At 53.7% G+C, this 20227-nt stretch overlaps 8 protein-coding genes across 8 annotated transcripts; 3 read left to right on the top strand and 5 right to left on the bottom strand.

Moving 5' to 3' along the window:
* Nucleotides 1–153: 153 nt before the first annotated feature.
* On the bottom strand, nucleotides 154–913 carry CTAM01_03294 (uncharacterized protein; the record flags this gene model as incomplete). The annotated part of the gene is made up of 3 exons (XM_060519330.1): nucleotides 154–331; nucleotides 572–661; nucleotides 771–913. 3 exons carry the CDS (start codon nucleotides 911–913, stop codon nucleotides 154–156), a joined length of 411 nt encoding a protein of 136 aa, XP_060386329.1.
* A 401-nt stretch (nucleotides 914–1314) lies between these two features.
* On the top strand, nucleotides 1315–1647 carry CTAM01_03293 (uncharacterized protein; the record flags this gene model as incomplete). The annotated part of the gene is made up of 2 exons (XM_060519329.1): nucleotides 1315–1562; nucleotides 1629–1647. The coding sequence occupies 2 exons, from the start codon at nucleotides 1315–1317 to the stop codon at nucleotides 1645–1647; spliced, it is 267 nt and encodes an 88-aa protein (XP_060386328.1).
* Nucleotides 1648–4017: 2370 nt separating this feature from the next.
* On the bottom strand, nucleotides 4018–4314 carry CTAM01_03292 (uncharacterized protein; the record flags this gene model as incomplete). Its single annotated transcript, XM_060519328.1, has 1 exon — nucleotides 4018–4314. The coding sequence occupies one exon, from the start codon at nucleotides 4312–4314 to the stop codon at nucleotides 4018–4020; it is 297 nt and encodes a 98-aa protein (XP_060386327.1).
* A 1122-nt stretch (nucleotides 4315–5436) lies between these two features.
* CTAM01_03291 (uncharacterized protein) lies at nucleotides 5437–5840 on the bottom strand (the record flags this gene model as incomplete). Its single annotated transcript, XM_060519327.1, has 2 exons — nucleotides 5437–5658; nucleotides 5709–5840. 2 exons carry the CDS (start codon nucleotides 5838–5840, stop codon nucleotides 5437–5439), a joined length of 354 nt encoding a protein of 117 aa, XP_060386326.1.
* Nucleotides 5841–7577: 1737 nt separating this feature from the next.
* On the bottom strand, nucleotides 7578–10113 carry CTAM01_03290 (phosphatidylinositol 3; the record flags this gene model as incomplete). Its single annotated transcript, XM_060519326.1, has 3 exons — nucleotides 7578–8514; nucleotides 8612–9394; nucleotides 9446–10113. 3 exons carry the CDS (start codon nucleotides 10111–10113, stop codon nucleotides 7578–7580), a joined length of 2388 nt encoding a protein of 795 aa, XP_060386325.1.
* Nucleotides 10114–12244: 2131 nt separating this feature from the next.
* On the top strand, nucleotides 12245–12763 carry CTAM01_03289 (uncharacterized protein; the record flags this gene model as incomplete). Its single annotated transcript, XM_060519325.1, has 1 exon — nucleotides 12245–12763. The coding sequence occupies one exon, from the start codon at nucleotides 12245–12247 to the stop codon at nucleotides 12761–12763; it is 519 nt and encodes a 172-aa protein (XP_060386324.1).
* Nucleotides 12764–12997: 234 nt separating this feature from the next.
* CTAM01_03288 (uncharacterized protein) lies at nucleotides 12998–13432 on the bottom strand (the record flags this gene model as incomplete). The annotated part of the gene is made up of 1 exon (XM_060519324.1): nucleotides 12998–13432. A coding segment is annotated over one exon (435 nt), but the record flags the coding sequence as incomplete, so codon positions are not given.
* Nucleotides 13433–14775: 1343 nt separating this feature from the next.
* On the top strand, nucleotides 14776–18292 carry CTAM01_03287 (SNF2 family domain-containing protein; the record flags this gene model as incomplete). The annotated part of the gene is made up of 2 exons (XM_060519323.1): nucleotides 14776–14800; nucleotides 14955–18292. The coding sequence occupies 2 exons, from the start codon at nucleotides 14776–14778 to the stop codon at nucleotides 18290–18292; spliced, it is 3363 nt and encodes a 1120-aa protein (XP_060386322.1).
* Nucleotides 18293–20227: the final 1935 nt, after the last annotated feature.

Here is a 20227-nt window from a genome sequence, read left to right as displayed (position 1 = left end):
ACGCCACCATACAAAACTCGCTCTGAAAAGCAGCATCGTCATATGGCCCTCATCTGCTCGTCTCAACGACGAGCCTTTCGTCCTATACAAACGTACCTTGAGGGCCCATATGTCAGTACTCGAAAGAAATTGGGCGGCTGGACAAGTTGGGAGTTACTTACATTGGAAAATACGCCTAGGAAGAGCCGCCGAGAGTGGCTCGAATGTTAGTAGGCATTCCCACTCGAAAAAAGATGATTGTTTTGGGGGCAGGGAACTCACCCTGAACGCCGGGTTATCAGCCTCGCTCCTTGCTTGAGCTACCAACACTTGGAACTCTTGAGACGTCATTCTGCAGTGCCACAGTCAGTTCACATCGATCCGAACTCGGCGTTAAAGGCTGCAAACAATGGGAAAAGGGAGACTCCCTTACCCTCGGAACTCTGTCATGGGGTACATCGCCAGTGACGCAAGCATCCTCCTCACATTTTCTCTGTTAGCCACACCGATTTGGTGCTGCCTCGGGTCTAGTCGAAAATCAGGTCAAAGTTTCTGCACTTCGGTTTCGAGGTTTTCATACCATTTGACCAACCGCAAGTCGGGAGAGGGATCATTTGGGTTTCCACCGAGTCGAATCCAGCACTTTGCATCCAACTTTGCATCTGCATTGGCGCCCTGGGGTCTTTGTACGGTTGCATACTATCCAGGTATCGCCTCGACCACCTACGAAGGGCGTGATCTGGCACAGCAGGCAATCAATGCAAGGTCCAATCTCTAGAAGGGGATCCGACCTACTTTGAGTCAACGTTCCGTTGTCTGACTGCGCGTTAAAGTATATCTCCACCATTTGACACCAACCGCCTGGTCGAAGTACGCGATGGATGTCTCGAAGGTAATCCCGCCATCGATTCGAGTGGATACCGCCTGCCATCATCTGGCTATGTACGAGGTCGAAATGATTTGATGGAAAGGTGAACCTAGGCCAAGTCAGCTGAGTCGGGAGCACTTCAGGGTCCAACCTGCGGCTGGAGCTCGCCTGGAAATGTACCTGCTATTGAGGTCATCGACTTGCAGATTCAAGTTCGTCGGCGTCTGGCTTTCGTCGGGCCAGATGTGTGGGCAGATATCGATGGCTACTACCTATCGGACAAAATCAGCACTGCTAACGCAGCGGCACCCGAAGCGGCGAGGCGATCAATCCTTTCCTGTCACTCGTCATCATGATCATGATATGGATGAGGAAAAGAGAATTGTAGTCCTCTTAATCAGAAAGCATGGAGTTTTCTGCACATAGACAAGCGCAGAAGAGGGAGACAATAGCCCGTCGCGTTGGCGATGGATGCAAACGACTGGCTGATCCGGTCATCCCACGACGTCCAGCAAAACGCGCCAAAGGCATGGGTACCGACTATCGCACAGTCGCGAAAGGAATGGGACTTGAGTGCGTACAGCACGTACCTCGCAGTTTGGGTGTTGTTGTGCAACGTCGATAGCCCAGTCGCCGGCTCCGAAGCCGCATTCAAGAACTCGCCGGGGCCTGGTGATCGGTGGAAAAAGGAGGCGATTTTCGAATACTATGGATAGTACAACGTGCATCATTTGCAAGCGTTCAACTTCATCCTACAACCGGGTTGGAAAAATACACTCAGCAAGACGTGGTGTGTTTAGGGGCGGCATGTCTCCTACCTCATCTATCGGCGCGAAGTATGCTCCATTGTCAACTGCGTATCGTTGGTATTCTCTACCTTGGTACGTGATGGTTTCCAGGAAGGCGTTATCCAACGGAACTGTCTGTGGATCACTGGGAGTGGTTTAGCGATCAAAGGAATCCTTCGCAAGAGGAGACGAGTTTCAGCAATACCTTGCCATGTCGACAACCACAATGGAAGAATTCTTCTTACGAACAGGTTCGACTAGACTGAGTTTCTTTCGTCCAAAGTCTGCCTTTGGAATTCGATATTGGGATGAACTAGAGCTTGTATGTGGTGGTTACGTTGCTCCAACGAGGCGATGTTCCTAGGGATCCAGGACGGGATGGAAGGCAAGGACTAGTTCTCAAGCACTGCCCACAAACGAAACCCAAAAGTCCGTCAAAGGAGCCATATCCGGATCACAGGGGTTTTCACGAAGGCGGCAGTCGTGTCTAATAGACATAAAATTAACTGCCTACTATGTCGGAGGTGGGGACATTGGTCAAGTCGAAAGGTACTCGACATTGGCCGGCCTTTGCTTTCTACACCCCACGACGTCGCTGTCGATCTTGGGTTAGTACACCACGACCTACACTGGAAAAGCTGGGAGCCTGTTCAGTACCCTTTGGTACGCGGTGCGGTGCGGACGAGGCAGTCTTCGGGTGACATGGATATGTCCTCTGCTGTTATTGCTGGCCCCGAACCCCCCTGTACACACGAAAATTCGAGAATGGAGCCGGCAGACAACCAAGACGTGCTAATCCCAGGTCATTGAGTGGCATAGGGCGGGTGTGGCAGCGGGTCCCAACCCATCCTGGCAACTTGGACACCGCTTTTACCAGTTGCCAGATCCATGGATCCCGTTAACCGTAGCTTACCTTTCAGAGGCTGTTCCGGAAGCCAGGTAGACGGTCGTCTTTCTGAACGACCTGGTCGTTGTCTAGCGGGACGCACCATCACAGACCAACATCCCACAAGGCTGCGAAAGGGTCGAATTGGCTTCTGGATTTACCCAGGACGATGAGTTTTTTGAGCTTCTTTGAACGGCTCACCGCCGCCACCCCGGAGTCGGGCGAAGACACCGATGCTTGCTGCTACAATCAGAGCACCCACACCCACGACGAAGCCTAGTGGTGGATGTTGTCTTGAGACCAACTGCATGGCCCGAGTCCTGGGCCCAACACACGAATTCCTGTTGTAACCCTCCAGCCAGTGCCCAGGCTATGGGAAGCTCTTCAGCAAACACGGCTCTCCATTCCTTGTTTCCTGATCAACCCCTCCCCCCTACCTCACTATGAAAAGGAGCGTTTCTCAAAGGAGGGGTTACATAGTCGATCCGCTCCCATCGCGCGCGGAGCTTTACAAGTACTCAAATTCCAGCGGCTCCCATGTCCCAAGGATCCGGTCGTTGGCTTGAACATGAAGACATGGCAGCTACAGGTGGTGGGAGGACGAGCTAGAGCAGCGTTGCACAACTCCCGATAGGATACAGAGCTGGACTAGGGATTACGCCGGCGCCACTCCTGCTGTCTCTCGCGATAACCCGCGGTTTCCACTTGCTGAGATTTCCCGAGAACGCGGACTTGGATCCATCTCGGTGTCGTTAGGCTCATTCGCGACTTGTACGGCCCGGGGACGAATAGAAGAAGGGAGACCAAGAGCACACAGTTGCAGCTCGATGGCTACCTCGTCCAAGCTAAATCATCTCGTACGACAAGAAGACGGGAAAAACTGTTATGCTGCTTTACCTGCCTGGCATTAAGCAGGCCAGGGTCACATGCAGCCAGGCAGTGACCAAAGGCGGAGTTCATGGTCTGATCCTCACACATAAAGCAGACAATCATCTGCACTGATGCCAGCAAAGTGAGACCCGCGCCATGCCCGTATCTCACGACAACGGCCAGAGAGGGGACACGGGCGCCTCAGACAGAAACATCGATCTTTACTTTGCCCAGCACGCATGCCTGCTTCTTGCGACCTCAGGCCTCCACCACACCACCTCCCCAAGACCATGATGGTAATAATTCGGTCGGATGGCGGTACAATATGCACGGAACAGGCAACGGTCTGCAAAATATAGGTAGGGGCATGGCTTTTTGCTGGTGGGTTGTGTTACTGCGCGTCTTGACACATTGGCGTATTCGGGTACGTGCTGATGAAGGTTTAATCATCACACACCCTCTCTCGGTTCCTTTCCTTTAATATCTCATCCCTTCTGACCCTGAACTAATTGTTTGGCAGGCGTGTTGCACTATTGGCAGCAGAGCTCACGGAGCTTAGGCTAACAATGTTTCCTGGGCGGGGGTGATTTTGATGAAGGTTGGAAGAAGAAATTGCCTGGGCCAATTCAACGAACGAACCCCTCGGCGGGCCGCTCTGCAGGTTTGAAACTAACAGAGAGGAGAGCCTGGCCTGGCTGACCAGGTAGCTGCTGGCTCGGACAGTGGAGTTTCGGGAGAGGGCGCGATGACGCGAGCCACAAAACTCTCCTGGTTCCAGCTATTTGGGAACCGAGGAGCGAGGGTCGACAACCCTTCCTTGTCGGGGGAGACCACATCCTGGTGCTTGGGAGCACAATGCCTGTCCACAGCGGCCACGTACTCGCTGCATTCTGCAACCCTTGCACCAACGGGTTCAGATGCATTGCATGGCGGACGGGTAAAAAGCAAAGGGAGAGACTCTTTGAGACGACGACATACTGTGGTTGTGCTGGGCGCTAGGCAACTCACCACGGCCCTAATCGTTCATTTTGTTGACGTCAAAACGAATGGTAAGACAGAAGTGTCCGGCCTCGATACAGACATGCCCGAGCTACGTGACCATGTCACAGCTGTGCGAGAGGCTGTGGGCAAGTATAGGGACGATGGAGTTGCCGAGCATGTTGCGCGGATGGCCCGGAGGCGACCCCGAGAACGGCAGACGATGTCATTACAACAAGCAAGACCGGTTATAAGGCGGCTCCCAATACATAGTAACGGCCGGGATGCCGCGCGACAAGCAATTGGAAAATTGACGCTTATGGCTTGCTAGGTAGCCAAAGATCTACCTAGCAAGTGGCCACGGTATTCTATTCAGAGCAGGGCTGCGATCCATAACTCGGCAACTCGAACGAAATGGGTTTCCTGCGCATGCTTTTACCGAGCAGCTACCCAGAAAGAGGTAGCTGTTGTTCTTCGACTGACGCAAGACACTCCTCTGCATCGTGGATTCAGGCAAGAAATTAGCCTGTCAGAGACGATGCACGTCAGAGGGGAGCATTTGACCCATCGCTCAATACCTAGGTTGCTCCTGTGTGTAACAATCCCTCCAGCCACTCAACTTGGACGATTCTGATGAAAACAAGCAGGTGTCTGGAGAGGAAATCGAAAGCAGCGTGACTTGGCGGCCGTTGACCGCGACCTCTCGCCTGCACAGTTGCGGACCATGCATCTGCATATCCATACATACATAATATTCCACAACTCTCTTTACCCGACATGATAGAAATTTGGCTTGTGGCCTGCTTCTCTTTCCTTCGTCCAACGGCTTTTCTTCTCCCCATGCAGAGAGGGGGGAGATGAGTTGGCTGTCGATGAGGAGTCACATTCATTCCCGCGAGCAGGGAACCCTAGTCGACAAGCACCCTGCTCGTTCCTCCGTCTTCATTTTCCTCTCGAACAGAACCGTACTCTCGGGTTCCAATAGGACGGGATGCTGGGGCATATCGTCCCCCTTATCGATGCCAACCGGCCCCCTACGACCCCTGTCTTGCTGACGGGACCGCAGCTTACGGACTAATACCATGACACTGCGATACAAAGATACCCAGCTGAGCTCCCCCTATTGTTGAATCCTGGATGACGAGCGGCGTTGCCTGCCATCTACGATCCAATCGTCTGGCAATGGCCCCCGGTTCTACGGAGAGCATATCCAAGGACCAGGTTTCTGTCGTTTCACCAGGACGGGGGAACAATGCTTCTAGAAGACCATGGTGTTGCGAGCTGACTTTCTGAAAAGGCATGGAGCGCGGTGCCGGTCCTGCGAGCCGGCGAGTCTTACCTCCCGACCTCTCTTTTCTGGGTATTCGTAGGAAGGAAATGAAAGGTGCGGCTGCGGCTGCGGCTGCGGCTGCGGCTGCGACTGCGGCTTTACTGCGGCCATGGGCACATGAATCGACTTTTCCTCTTTCATCTCTTCTGCCATCTACCGACGATGCGGAATTTGGACGTAATACCGACGCCCACCCCTCCTATAATATTATTCTTGCGTGCACAGATCACGGGCTGGGCGGTACCCTGGCACACTCACACACATTCACACGCACGCACACACATACCTACCGTGTATTGTGTACAGTCCTCCAGGCCAGCAATGACGAAGGGAAGCGGCCGCACCGCTACCGCCCTCTTCGTTCTCCGTGAAACGCGACTTGGGATCATAACTGATGACCGATGGATGACAATCTCGAGAGGATTCGAATACCTACCTTTGGCAAGCTTCAAAGAGCATTGACAGCAAAAGACAACCGGCGCAACTCGTCGAGAACGGACCGTCATCGTCCCAACGGTCTGACTAGGCCTCCTGTTGTGTGACTTGAGCAGTCACTTTCTATTCTGGTGGCACAATGCATTATCTCTTTTCGTCCTCGTCCTGCAAAATGTGTCATTACAAGGTGTCTCGCGGCCTTTGGCCGTGCTGTGAACACCTGGGCTTTCTATGGGTAAGTCTTTTCTGTATTTCTGCTTCTTTCTCCCTTCTTTCTTTGGTACTCCGTACCATGTTTGGAATTACGAGAACACGCCGGTTGGTGCATAAGCCCCCTCACCCATCCCCTGAACCGGATGGGCGCGCGAAAAGGTACAGATATGTAGGTCCAAGGTGACAAGGCCAAGTTGGAAATCCTTGCCTGATTCAACCCAGGAAAAAAGGGACTTTTTTTTTCTAGTTGCCGAAAAAGGTCATTTGCATGCGCGCCCTGTTATTTTTTTCTTTCCTTCGCCCTCTTTCCAACCTCCCGCAAAAAGGAAAACAGGACCAACAGTAATAGCACATGTAGGTACGGATGCAACTGTTACGGTATGAATCCCCCCTTCTCTCTCTCTCCCCCCTCACTTCACGGCCCATTCCTAGCCTCCCCTATTCTTTGCTTTTCCTTCGTCTTCTTCTCACATCTGCGCTTATCCCTTCAACCCTTGTTCATGTCACGATGTCCTTCGAGAGTCCTGTCTCCTCTTCTGACCATGGGTCTGACTCTGCGGCCTGTTGGGACCCACGTCTCTCCTCGCGTGGTTGTGTGATACTGTGTAGTGTGTTCGTGTTGTCATCATATGTCTCTCTCATCATGTCTCTGGCTGTTGTCCGCCGTCCGGTTTCGTGTTGTCTGTCTTTGCGACCAAAGGTCTCTCTTTCTCCCTCTCTCTCTCGTATGTGCCCAGCCACGCCAAGTCAAGGGACGAATGCACAAGAAACGCCACCAAATGCCATGTGTATCATGATTTCTCTTCTCTTCTCTTCTGTGCTGACGCGCTGAAGGGCGGGATCGGAGGAAGGAAGAGGAGGAGGGGGGGGGGGGGTTAGTCAACTATTCTAGACACACGATCCGAAATTTGAACCCAACAAACTCCTCCCCTGGCTCCCCTTAGTTCGTACTCAGTGGTAATAACCGCCCCAAAGCAAGCAAGTGGTCAAAAAACAAAAAGAGAAGGAGGAAGAGAGAGGGGGAAAATACCGCTTTCTCGACTCCTCCTCCTTCTCCTCCTCCTCTCTCTCCACCCCGGGACCCCTTCCCTAGCATGGGACAACCGCAGGCGGAGCAAGAGAAAAAAGGGACCCCACCAACCGATAACCCAGCTCCAACTCCTCTCCAACTCCGTGCCGCCCCCCCGTAATGTTTTGCTCGATGCAGGCCCCCCCGAGTGGATGGGTGGATCACCAGCAGGTGAAAACCGGGTTCCTGGCTTTCACCGGCTCCAGCCTCTCCACAATAACCTTGCGTTGGTTGCCCTCCATGCCCTCGGCGGCCGCATAGCCTAGGTCGCCCTCCTCGACGTCGTCGTCTTCGTCATACTCTTCCATGCTCCGGCGCGAGCCATACAGGTGCTGCGCGATGCTGCCGCTGTTGCGCCGTCCAGCTGCTGTTGCGAAAGAGTATCGCCTTTGCTGCTGCTGCTGCTGCTGGGACTGCTGACGAGCGGGAGAATACATGTTGAGGGCGCGCGTGCCGTGGTAGCTCTCTCGGTGCGGTTGTCCCGAGAACCTGGGCCGTTGCGAAGCCGCGTCCTTGTTACCTAGCGGTGCAGACGAGGCCAGTATATCCGAACCGCTCATGGACATCTCGTCCGGTGATTGGGCTCCTTCGCCCGTCGGGCTGAGAGCAAGCTCAAACCTGCCCGGATGAGGCATGTCGGCCGGGGGACTAGCGAAGCCGAGCAGGTCCTCGTCCACGCGGTGGGTAGGTGCAGCAGACGTGTTGGCCTGGCCAATGTCGCCCTCGTCAATGGAGCGTCGGAGCTCTGCCTCGCGCATCATCTCGGCGGACGTGACCCGCATGGGCACTGCAACTGGCACGTCGACAAGATCGTCCCAAACGCAGACCTTGGCGCGCCGGGTGAGTTCCAAAGGACCGTGATCCGGTGTCTTGAGCGTCTCTACCACGTTCCATGCCTGGCCCTTCATGACTGCGATCTGCCGAGCAAACATCTTTTCCTGAAAGTCGGGATCCAGTTGGAACACTTTTCGCAACGCCAATTGTGTCTGACTCCACCAGTGCGTTGAGGTCAGGAGGGGGAGGAAGTGATCTCGCGTCTTCTGCGAGAACGGCCGTCCAATCAGATCGACGGGAAGGAACAGCCAGCCAAAGGGGAAGCTGGATGATATGGGCGGTTAGCATTCCTTTTCGCGCGCAACGCTATTCATGTGGAACAAATTGAAGGGAAATTTTGGACCATCAAAGTGACACGTACCTTCGCCATGCATCGGGATGTTTCCAGGGCCAGGAGAGGGAGTTGTCGATAGCACCAATCGTGATCTTAGGATCTTGTGCGCTTGGATTGGGACTGGATGCCTTCATCGGCTGCTGCGTCCTGTACGGGTATGAGGAGCGGCTTTCTGCTGCTGGTCGCTGGTTCAAATCTACCGGGCGAGGTCCGCTCTCTTCCGACGAAGCGGTTTCTGTGTTCATTTGAAGCGGCTCTGACACGATCGACACTTGCTGTGTGCTCCAGTCCACTTTGATCATCCAGTTATCCAGGCCGCGGTCAGTGTTACGCATCATGTAATCCAGAATAACCAGTTTCTCGAGCTCCTCACGGAATGACTGCTTCAAGCCTTCGGTCCACACAAAATTGTCGGGACCTGGGGGTAGCCGTTCCCGGCTGCCTTCATCGTCGCTCTCAATGTCATCCAAGGCTGCCGCACTGCTCGGCCGGCAATTGTCTGCCCACCTTCTCCTACGCTTGCGATGTGGATCGTTGGTTCTGAAGCCGGACCAGTACTGGTCAGGCCATGGGTGTTCTCTGAGGAACACATTGGCGTCTTTGAAACCTTTCAGGAAGACCTGAAAGCTCCCGGGTTTTTCTGGAAATGGCTTTTGCTTTCTGTAGAAACTGCGACGGTCCCAGAACGGATAGTGGAAGGATTTTGAAGATAACCAGACGACATCCGTGTAAGGCACCATATGGGTGCGCAGTTGGCAATCTAACGTGTATGCCGCCGCTTCGCTGACGTATGAAAGGTTGGGGATCAGACTGCGATACGATTAGCCATGGAGCTTTCGGAGTTGCTGTACAGTATCATACCATGCTCGCCCGAAGCAACAAGGAAACAAGTTCCGATGGATCCATTTGTTCCACTTGGGATTGCCAGCCGCGTACGGCTCCTCGTCCTTAGGCTTGAAGACACCCACGACTTTGCCCTCCGTATTCCGGGCAAAGTAGCTGCCGGAGCTTCCCTGTGCGATCATTCGAGGATGCGTGCCCTGAAGAATAGCCTGCCTGACACTGCCCACGATCTGTTCGAACTGCGACTTGGACATGACATCTTGCGGCGCCGCCAGGCCTTCAGGAGTAATGGGTCGGACGCCCTCGGGAGCTTGGAACACTGAATGATGGATCTCTAAATGCTCATCATCTCCCGTCTTGCCGCGCCCCTTTGTGCGCTTGAACCGGCTAGCGATCTCATCGGCCCATCGTTCTAATCGAGCATTGATAGCCTTTATGTCTACACCAGAGTTGCTGCCGCCGCGACGGCGATTCTTAGGTCTGGAAGGGCCGGCTATCGCTGGTTTGGGGGTGGTCATGCCCGAACGGGGCCGCGGTTGCGTGATGGGTGCGAAGCGAGGGGCCGAGGCCGGCTGGAGGGAGGCATATGACTGGGTGAGAGGGTCGTCGTCTTCGGAGTCGGAGGAGAGGGCATCGGCTTGAGCGAGGCGCTCGTAGCCCGTCGTGGGGGGTCGAGAGCGAGGCATCGTGGCTTTGGGGGCGCCAGGGATGAGGGAGCGTCTCGGCGAGGAAAGGGCGAGGTAATTATCGAGCAAAGGCAGGGCCGGAAGTCAGAGCCATGTGGATTGGCTTGCAGGACTTTGGATGAAAGCTCGCGATCGAGAAGGCTTGTACGCTGGTTGATCGGCTGTATCTCCGTTTGAATGCGATAATCGTGCTAGCGAAGAGAATGCGGAATCCTTGGCCTAAGGATGGATGGAGGAAGCCACGAAGTCAAACCCTCAGCAGGGAGAAAACAGGGGGAAAAAAGGATAACACTGTAGAAACAAATGTGGCTTCAAGGAGACAACAGGCAGCAAGTTGGCGATGAAAGCAAAAGAGGGAAGTAGAATGGTAGGGCTGTAGTGGTGCTCGTGGTGGTGGTGGTGGTAGGCACAGAGCAATTTGTCGGCGAGTCGCGTCGTCGAGCATGTGTCGTTAGGAACCCGTGGTTTCGGCGGATCGCGATGCTGTCATTGGGGTGCAACCGGCGCTGCTGTCACCCTGGTACCTTTTCGCAGGTACCTTACCTTGATGCTCCAAAAGCTTGCTTAAAGTTCTAGAGCGCCTGAGGTGCACCGAGGCCGCCAGTTCTAGACGTTCATAGCGGTTTAGCACTGGGCAGTCGGCCCCTTGCCTCCGCGCTTCCCCGTGCTAGTGCTTGGGCCGGTGATTGGGGTACACGGAACGGACGCAGTGTTTACCCGATTCAAGTACATAGTAGACTTAGGTAATATGGACGTCAAGTAAAGAGTACCTTCAAGGCAACTTCGCCAACTTCGCTTGGAAGGTACGGATACTATCCTCTCTTTTGATTAGCAGAGATAACTGACCAGGTATCGAACAACCAGAAAGCTGCAAGGTACTTCGAGGAAGGAAATTCTCATGTCTTCTAGATCACCTCTTCTTTTACTGCTGTCAGCAAATGTGTGCCGTTCCAGGTCAGCTGATACCAGGCCGGACACTTGTCAAACGTTTACCAAAGCCAATGAGATGGGTAGACCCAAGTCTGAGAGCGGCGGTGCCAGCGTTTGCCTAGGTATCATTCTGAAGTGAGACACAGGCGGCCAGGCCACTTTTGGACTTCTTCACATCGAACTTGTGGCAATAAGCCTAAGAAGAATGAACGCTCGTCGATATGGTCTCTCTGGAAGGTGAGAGATATTCAACCAGCTCGCACGATGTGGTTGACAAAGGAGATACTCCCAAACTCCGTTGTTGCCCAGCTTTGCTAGCCTGCATATCTCGATCGGGCCAGCTGTGGATGGCATTTTGATCAACAGTGTCAAATACCCATCTTCGTTCTACTAGGCATTAACGGCTTTGCATGCAACCAGACATGCCGCGGAAGATGGACAGAAGCCGTCGACTGCACACCCACAAGGACTGTCGGCCTTTCCTAGTCAAGTGGCCAAGCTACTGGTAGTCTTGCTCCTCTGTCGAATGAGATGCCACGGCTGTCACCCCAGAATCCCCCAAACTCTCGGGTCACAGCCATGGACCCCACCCACACTGCACGTCGTTGTCCTCCTCCTCCCCCTCGTCGAGTGCTCCCCTCCATGAATTGGTTCGATTCATCACCCGACCTTTCGATTCTGACTTGATCGTCCCGGGTCAAGGTTCCGTTTGCATTGCGTAGGTAGCATTGTACGACCGGACCAATCCAGTCCCAACGCCTTTCTTGATCCCCCGCGTCTTGTAAGTTTCTAATGGTGACTGATCAAACCTGGGTAGTCCCCCCTTGCAGAGTGACAGATCCTCGTCACCGTTTGCTTGCGGGTTTGAACGATTGAAGCGCGCCGTCTAACCCGAATAATCTTCATACGTCAAGCCTCCCGGTGTGTTGCGAGATCCCGATCAGGTCAAATCATCAGCTACGACGCCCGGCGCACATCTTTTGATCACCTCGTGATTTGCTCTCCTCTACTGGCCTAGTTACTTACCTTACACGGAAGTAGGAATTCTTTATCAAGTCTTGAGCCCGCTCCACCCTTTTGCCTCCCCAATTTCTTCCTACACAGCAGCTCAGGTTACATTCCCACATGTGACTTCTTGCATCAAATCATCTGCGCCAACATCCATCATCATATCTTTGTGTCAAATTTCCGATTAAAGGATATGGCCTCCCAATTCGAAACGATTGCCAAACTTCGTTCGGTAACGTCGAGCCCCTTCCCTCCCGAATCAGATGCTTTCCGCGGCCGCAAAAGGCACCGCAGCCTCACGAGATGTGACCTAGAAGCCAGGCACTACAGCGGAACGGGCGAGTCCAGCACGCTCCGGGGTCGACCCCGTCGTCGATCCACCTCGCCGACGCCGGTATCATCCAGAGCGTCTTCGCGAGCCGGAGCCGGAGCCGGAGCCGGCCGCGGCGGCGGCATGACGAGTACGACGGACGTGTCTCCGATGAGGAAGCGTCTCCTCCGCGTCGTGCTGCTGGAGCGCCGACGAAGCCAGAGCCCCTCTCGGTCTAGGTCGCCTGACCGCAAGCAGGCCCCACCCCGACGCCGACACAGGACTCGGAGCCGGAGCCGAACGCATCATACCAAGGACATGTTCCAGCCGAAGGATCAGCTGCCTCGGCTTTTACTTGGAGAGCAGGCACATAAGAAGGTGGATACATCGGTTCAAGCCTGATTGTCAGCTGATCTAGGCAGCACGCGAACATGAAAGGAAAGCCCGAAATGGTCTAAACAAGGACGAGAGGAAGGAAACAAGATATCTACAACGCCAATCATGCAACCGCTCACATGGGATTATGCGGTGTGCTACCAAGTCATATCCTTGGTATGCTGGCTCTAGTCGTTTAGTCGTTCGGAGTTTTTGAGCACGCCGATGAGACTTTGCCACGAAGAAAATGTCTCGGACACCTCAGATCAACGCAAGACAACCATCGAGGCATCCAGGGCCACGGCGAAAATCAGCCCGGTTGGGTGGGTTGAAAGAAAGGGTGTGGAAGTCCAGTATCTTATGGGCCATTGTCCGGCTGGTAGTGGGGTGAGAGCGGTCTAAATTGGCTTGTACTGAACCTAAGGTGGTGGGCAATGCTTGGAACCAGTGAGTAGGGAGTACACGTGTAAGAGACCTCAGGTCAAAGATGGGCCGGGATGTGTTATTTTGGGGCGCACTCGAGGCAACACTGCCGAAAGATCCAGAGATTGAGAGTTGAGTAATAGCCAGTTTCTCAGACTGAGAGAGGAGGCGGTGACGCTTATGGCTCAGGTGGTGTTGATGAATACGAAGAAGAGTGTCAAATGTATTATTCCCACCGGTAGATTCGGGTGACACTATAGGAAGGCGGGCGGGCAGGTTTGGTAAACAGGATATGCCTGATTAGGAACATCCATGATGATGCTAAGGTAGGTAAGGTACAGACAAATGACAAGAAAGAAAGAAAAAAAAAGTTGTTTGGTCAAGTGATCATCCACCCTTTCACAGGCTGCCTCTGGGGAACCACCCGGACGCCCTGTCGAGGTGTACCTAAGACCTACACAGTAAGTGGTGTATGTAAGAGAGGGTAGGTGAGGTACCTGGTGGTGGAAAAGGCTTGGGCCGAGATGGGAGAGAGTGGGCGTTCAGATGGTAAAGGGTGGCCACGTGAGGATGCGAACTTTCCAGGTAGCTAATCGGAAATCGGGAATCAACGGGTCTCCACTGCAGCTGCCCCGCTGCAAGAGGCGGAGGGAACTCAGGGAGTGACCTCAGCTGCAAGAAGGCTGCAGCCAACTGCTGCACCACATTCCATGTGCCGCGCCTACCTTCACTTTTTTTTCTACCTCCACGACCACCACAACTAACTCACTACTCACTACTACCAGTCTACCACCACCTTACCGCGACTTGGGTTCCTTTTCGATTTTCCCCCCTCCTCCTCCTCCTCCTTCAGCCTGCACTTCATCCATAGCCCGGGAAGTTGTATTGGTTCTTTTCACTTGAACTGCTTTCTTCATTCCGCCTTGCGCCGCCCCTCCTGCAAAGAACTTCTTCAACCGCCACGAAATCTGATGAGGAGGCAAGAACAATGATATGGAACAAACGACACTTGTGAATAGGCGTCGGACTTGACTCGACCTTTGGCCTCCTTCTTCCCCCGACTTCTCGCGCCATCCACCTTCTCCGCCTGGGCTCTCTTGTGTGTTTCTGGTCTCCGGCTGAGCCTGCCCAAAGTACGAAGTACCTTACCTCACTTCAAGTGGACTCGACTCACTCGACGACTTACTGTTACGGAAGTGACTCCTCTAATATCACCCTCTCATCATCCCCCCGGACCAACTCATCTCAAACGCCATATAGCCTTGCGCCTTCTTCTCCTCGCCTCTCTCTCACCATCTGCATCGTCGCTGCCTTCAATCTATGCCCTTGCGCGACACTCGTTATTTTGGAGCATTACTGCTGCTGCCACTTCTTTCACATAATTCCTGCATTTGGGGTCGACTTATCTACAATACCACTGTTCATTGTCACGTCAATATCAAACAACGACTCCACATCTCGCTCTCGTTTGTGATGATCGCAACCACCCTTCTCAGACTGCTCTACTGAAGCCCGCCCGCCGTGTGCAAGCTACAGCACCTTCCTCACGACAGCAGCAACAACAACAACAACAACAAGAACATACTAGACGCCGGGCAGTATCGAGAGACGCAGCCATGGCATCGCCAAACGGGCCAAATGGTGAGTGAGCCCCGCCATGGACAGCCCTCCTACCCCTCCAAGCCCTAGGTCGACTGCTCTTTCCCTCTGCCACAACAACAACGACAACAACAACAACCTCCTTCTGCCCATTATTTTGTGATTTCCAAATACTTACAACCTCTCCCACAAAAAGGCCGAGCAAATTACATCAACGCCCAGCCTCAAGCGCAGTCGTGGAATGCGCAAGCGTTACTGAACCCTCGATCCTACGCCGTGTCAAACGCTGCCTCGAGGCGCAATTCACCCAAACCTCAGCACTTGTCGAACCGATCTACTCCGGGAAATCAAAATACCACAAACAACCCTGTTGTCTTCCAGTTCGCGAGTCCCAACGACACGACAAGCGAGTCTCTGACATCCAGCATCACCTCGGGCGCTTCAACTCCCGTTCATGACGGCGGCATTTCTCCGTACGGAATGGCCAACATGATCGAGAGAATGAACGACGTCCAAGATCGCGCTGCGGCGCCCCTGCCAAAGCGGCGAAAGGTTGATACCCCCGACCCCGAGTCCGACGCCGACAACAAGAAGAAGATGGGACCTGCCGGTAGCGGAATGCTCGGCGCGTATGTGAAGGAAAAGCAAGACGAAGGCAAGAAGGAGAATTCCAAGGTTTCTACCCAGACTGTGGACTTGACTGAGGGGGGCGATGATGTGGTCATGGTGGAGGACCCCGCAACCGAGGAGGTCTGCTACGGCATGCTCACCGGCTTCCTCGACTGCCACAAGGTACCTTCCGCCAAAACGGGCACGCAGAGCATCTTTGGAGCCGACTTCATGCCACCAGTTAAGATCGTTTTGAAGCGAATCATCGGGGATTCGACCAAGAAGATCCAGGCCTACGACTACACGCGCGACATCATCGGAAATGTGGATGCCAATACCGCCAATGCTCTCGTTCCTCTGTTGGACTCCAACGTGCGCCTCCGAACGGACTGCAAGATTCCTGCGCGTAGAAAGCAAGCGGATGAGCACCCGGGCCAGGCGATCTCGAGATCCTACCCTGTGGAAATGACACTGTACGGCCAGTACAGGTTTGTCAAGGCTGTCGGCAAGCACTTTGATAGATTCAAGATTGTTCTACGACATCCCAATAGAGTTGACAAAGGTGTCAGGTATGAGAATGTTCATACCGATAACAAGCCTAACCCAGCACCTGGTGCCAGAAACCTGGCCGGAGCTCTCGCTCAGTACAACAATCATTCCTCGTCTACCTACTACACCAACCCCACTCCACGCACTGTCGAAGAGATCAGATCGGACGTGATGGGCGTCTTCGACTCGATGGGAAAGACCGATGAGCTTCCTGAAATGGACCCAGCTCCTATCGTCACCACAGAGTTACTGAAGCATCAGAAGCAAGGCCTCTACTTCATGACTGCGAGAGAAAAGGAGTCCACGGCCGAAGAACGAGTGAAGGGATCCATGTGGCAGCTCAAAATCGGGCCCACTGGACAGAAGTTCTACTACAACGTCATCACCGGCCACCAAGAGCGAACTCTTCCCGCAGACACCCATGGCGGATTGCTAGCCGACATGATGGGCTTGGGAAAGACCCTCAGCATCCTCTCGCTCATTGGCAGCTCGTTGGACCAGGCCAAGGAATGGGCAGGTCGCACACCAGTCCAGCCCGAGATGCCACCCCAGAAAGCTGGGGGGAAGGCAACAGCTTCGAGCTCTCTGCCTCTGACGGGCATCGCAATGAATGCCAAGGCTACATTGCTCGTGTGTCCCCTGAGTACGGTCACGAACTGGGAAGAGCAGATCAAGCAGCACATCGCGCCGGGAGAGTTAAGCTACTATATCTATCATGGTTCGAATAGAATCAAGGATGTCGAGAAATTGGCCGAGTTTGACTTGGTCATCACCACCTACGGCTCTGTCTCTAGTGAGCTAGGCGCTCGCTCCAAGCGAAAGTCTGGCAAGTATCCCCTTGAGGAGATTGGTTGGTTCCGAATCGTGCTGGACGAGGCGCACATGATTCGCGAAGTCGCGACTCTGCAGTTCAAGGCCATTGTTCGTCTTCAGGCCGCCCGCCGTTGGGCTGTGACTGGTACGCCCGTCCAGAATCGACTCGAGGACTTGGCCGCTCTCCTTCAGTTTGTCCGGCTGAAGCCATTCGATGACCGCAACAAGTTCAACCGGTTCATCGTGGACCCCTTCAAGGCCTGTGACACAGAGATTGTTCCGAAACTCCGCGTGCTGGTTGACAGTGTCACACTCCGCCGGTTGAAGGACAAGATCAACCTTCCGCCCCGAAGCGACCACATTGTCAAGCTCGACTTCACAGAAGAGGAGCGCGAGGTTTACAATCTCTTCGAGAAGAACGCTCAAGACCGCGTCAAGGTGCTTTCTGGCAACGGCGTACAGAAGGCATTGGGTGGTCACACCTACATCCACATTCTTCGATCCATTCTCCGGCTTCGACTCCTTTGTGCCCACGGCAAGGATCTCCTGAATCAGGAAGATCTAGAGGCTTTGCAGGGCATGACTGCTGACATGGCTATTGACCTTGACAGCGACGATGAGGACAAGAAGCCCGGCCTTTCTGATCGTAAAGCATACGAGATGTTTGAGCTCATGCAGGAGACGAACACGGATGCTTGCAGCGCCTGTTCGAAGAAGATAGGAACCAACGACGACGCTAGCATCGAGTCCGAGGGACAGGAGGACATTCTCGGTTACATGACGCCTTGCTTCCACATCATCTGCGGTTCCTGCATTAAGGGTGTTAAGGAACAGACTAGACGACTGCTCCCTCCCGGCCAGGCTATGGGACCTTGCCCCATCTGTTCCACCGTGATCAAGCCTGCCTACGTGGACATTCGTCGATCTCGAGTCAAGGTGGAGCACGAAGGTCCTGCGAAGGAGAAGACCGCAACGAACGGCCGCAAGAGCTTTGGAAAATACACGGGCCCGCACACAAAGACGAGGGCGCTGGTTGAGGATCTGCTCAAGTCAAAGGCTGACACCGATGCGAACCCCGATGAGCCGCCGTACAAGTCGGTGGTGTTCTCCACGTGGACCTCCCACCTTGACTTGATTCAAATGGCTCTTGACAATGTCGGTGTGAAGTACGTCAGGCTGGATGGCAGTATGACGCGTATCGCCCGAACCCAGGCGATGGACAGCTTCCGGGAGGACCACTCAGTCCACGTGATCTTGGTGTCGATCACTGCCGGTGGTCTCGGTCTGAACCTGACAGCGGGTAGCAACGTCTATGTTATGGAGCCTCAGTACAACCCTGCTGCGGAGGCTCAGGCCATTGACCGTGTTCACCGTCTCGGGCAGAAGCGACCGGTTCGAACAGTTCGCTACATCATGAGAAACAGTTTCGAGGAAAAGATGCTCGAACTGCAGGAGAAGAAGAATAAGCTGGCGAGTCTCAGCATGGACAGAAAGGAGAGGGTCTTTGACAAGAGCGAAGCGGCCCGGCAGAGACTGCTGGATCTGCGAAGTCTTTTCAAATGAGCCTGATCAAATCGGCGGTGTGGCTTTTTCGGCTTGCGCAAGCATATTATCGTGGCGTTTGGGAGTATAGGGAGGCAGGAATCCAGCAATGGGGTGGGGCGAAGCCAAGGCTTCAACGGTTTTCGTTTTTCTTTCTTTCCAACGGCCGCCTACGAATGAGCTCACGACAAATCTTATTCGGTGGCTGTGATTTCGGTGTCAGGATGGGGAGGGCAATCTCACCTCTCACGCGTTTAACGGCGTGACAATGCGATCGATACCATTGCTTCAAGGTCTTCTATTCGATGATGAGAGCAACGGAGACGAAGTCATTTGAGAAGGGGTTGGGTCAGTACGGGAGGCAAGCTTCGAATCGTTCTTCCATGATTTGGTCATGGTTATGTCAATGTGTGTCAGACTAGAATTGCATTAGACGTACGTAGGCGTCTTGCTCTTGCGAAAGGCAACGTCCTTCGGATAGTCGAGGATAAATGAATGGTACAACTTTGCAACAGAAACCCCGTAGCATTGATAGGGCAGGATATCTCCTGGACTTGGGTACTTTCACATGCGATTACTCGAGGACCCTAGGTGTACATATATGGTTGTCTGTTGACCCTCAAAGAAAGCTAGCTGTTGAGCAGCCATGCAAGTCATACAGAGTTACTACGTTAGGTGTATCCAGGAAGATCAAAAGGGGGGGGGGGGGGGAATCCCTGTTCTGAGCATGTCATTGTTGAATAGCTCCCTCTCCCCCATCCCGAGGTAAACATCCAATCAAGCTATAGCGAGTACCTGGAATAAATCTTATCATCACCTAGTTCGTTTCGCCTCATCCTTGGAGTTTGGGTCAGTGGGCATTCTCGGTAGCGGAATGGTCCGCATGAAGTGATCGAGTCTTTATTATGTGGAGTGTTTGTGACATTTTTTCGTGGTATCTCCCCGAGCTCAAGGAATTTTTTTTTTGTTGAGGGTGCGAGTAGGTAGGTAAGGTTGTATGCGGTACTGGCTTGTGTCACTTTTTTGCCGTTCCGCGGGGGGGGGGGGGGGCGGCTAGTACATACGCCTGGGCTCGAAGCCCGTGTGAGACAACGAATGATGGGAAATGATAATAAGGGGGGGGAAAGGAGAAGCATTGAGCCCGCCTGCGGCCGACGGCCGTTCGTCCGGGTCTCCGCCCCAACCTGGGAAGATCTGTTAGGTAGGCTGTTTGTTGACTTTTTGCTCATCTTTAAGCGCCAGCCCACCTTACCTTACCGCCCGTGTGGGGGGGGGGGGGGATCTCCAGAAGGGCAAGACGGGCTCGGTAGATGTTTGGAAGCGTACAAATTAGAGAACGAACAAGGGGGGGAGGGAGAAAAAGCATGTGATTGCGGCTTCTGGGCTGTATCGTGTATGAAAGCGATGCATGTACCTGGCTTACCTGATGGTATCAACCAGTGTATATGGGAGAATACTGATGAGCTTCTTCCAACGTGGCACGGTGAGTCGAGATGTGATTAGGATGAGTTAAGCCTTGAGCAACCATGGCCGCGTCATGGACAACTCTCTTATTCTCGGCTGGTTGATCTGAGTCGACAGCAGTCAGCTTTGTAGAGGTATTGCTCGAGCCCAAATCAAAATGTCAAGTTGATCATAGATGTTGGCAAGTACAAGATTATTTGAAGTGAAGGTTGTTATTGTCATTCTCGCCCTTTTGATGGGCTTTGCTTTTTCTAGTCTAAACAGTTTCTCATTACTGTTGTAGTGAACGCCCTGTTGCAATGCCCAACCCCGCAAACGCCTAAAAATGTCCCATAAGTGTGAGGTTGGCAATTGCTCTCACCTTCAGCCGAAGGTGAAGTGTCAAAGGCGTGTCACCCTAAAACGGCTTGGACATGCCGTGATGACGATGGTTTCAACAGAGCCAACCCTATGGCCAGCTCGTGTCCACCAATCTGTTAAAGTGAAAGTCAA

Source organism: Colletotrichum tamarilloi, assembly GCF_030869305.1.
Source record: "Colletotrichum tamarilloi strain Tom-12 chromosome Unknown Scaffold_7.1, whole genome shotgun sequence".
NCBI classification, from domain to species: Eukaryota; Fungi; Ascomycota; class Sordariomycetes; order Glomerellales; family Glomerellaceae; genus Colletotrichum; species Colletotrichum tamarilloi.
Note: the sequence above shows the minus strand (reverse complement) of the source record. Positions and strands in the feature narration are given on the sequence as shown.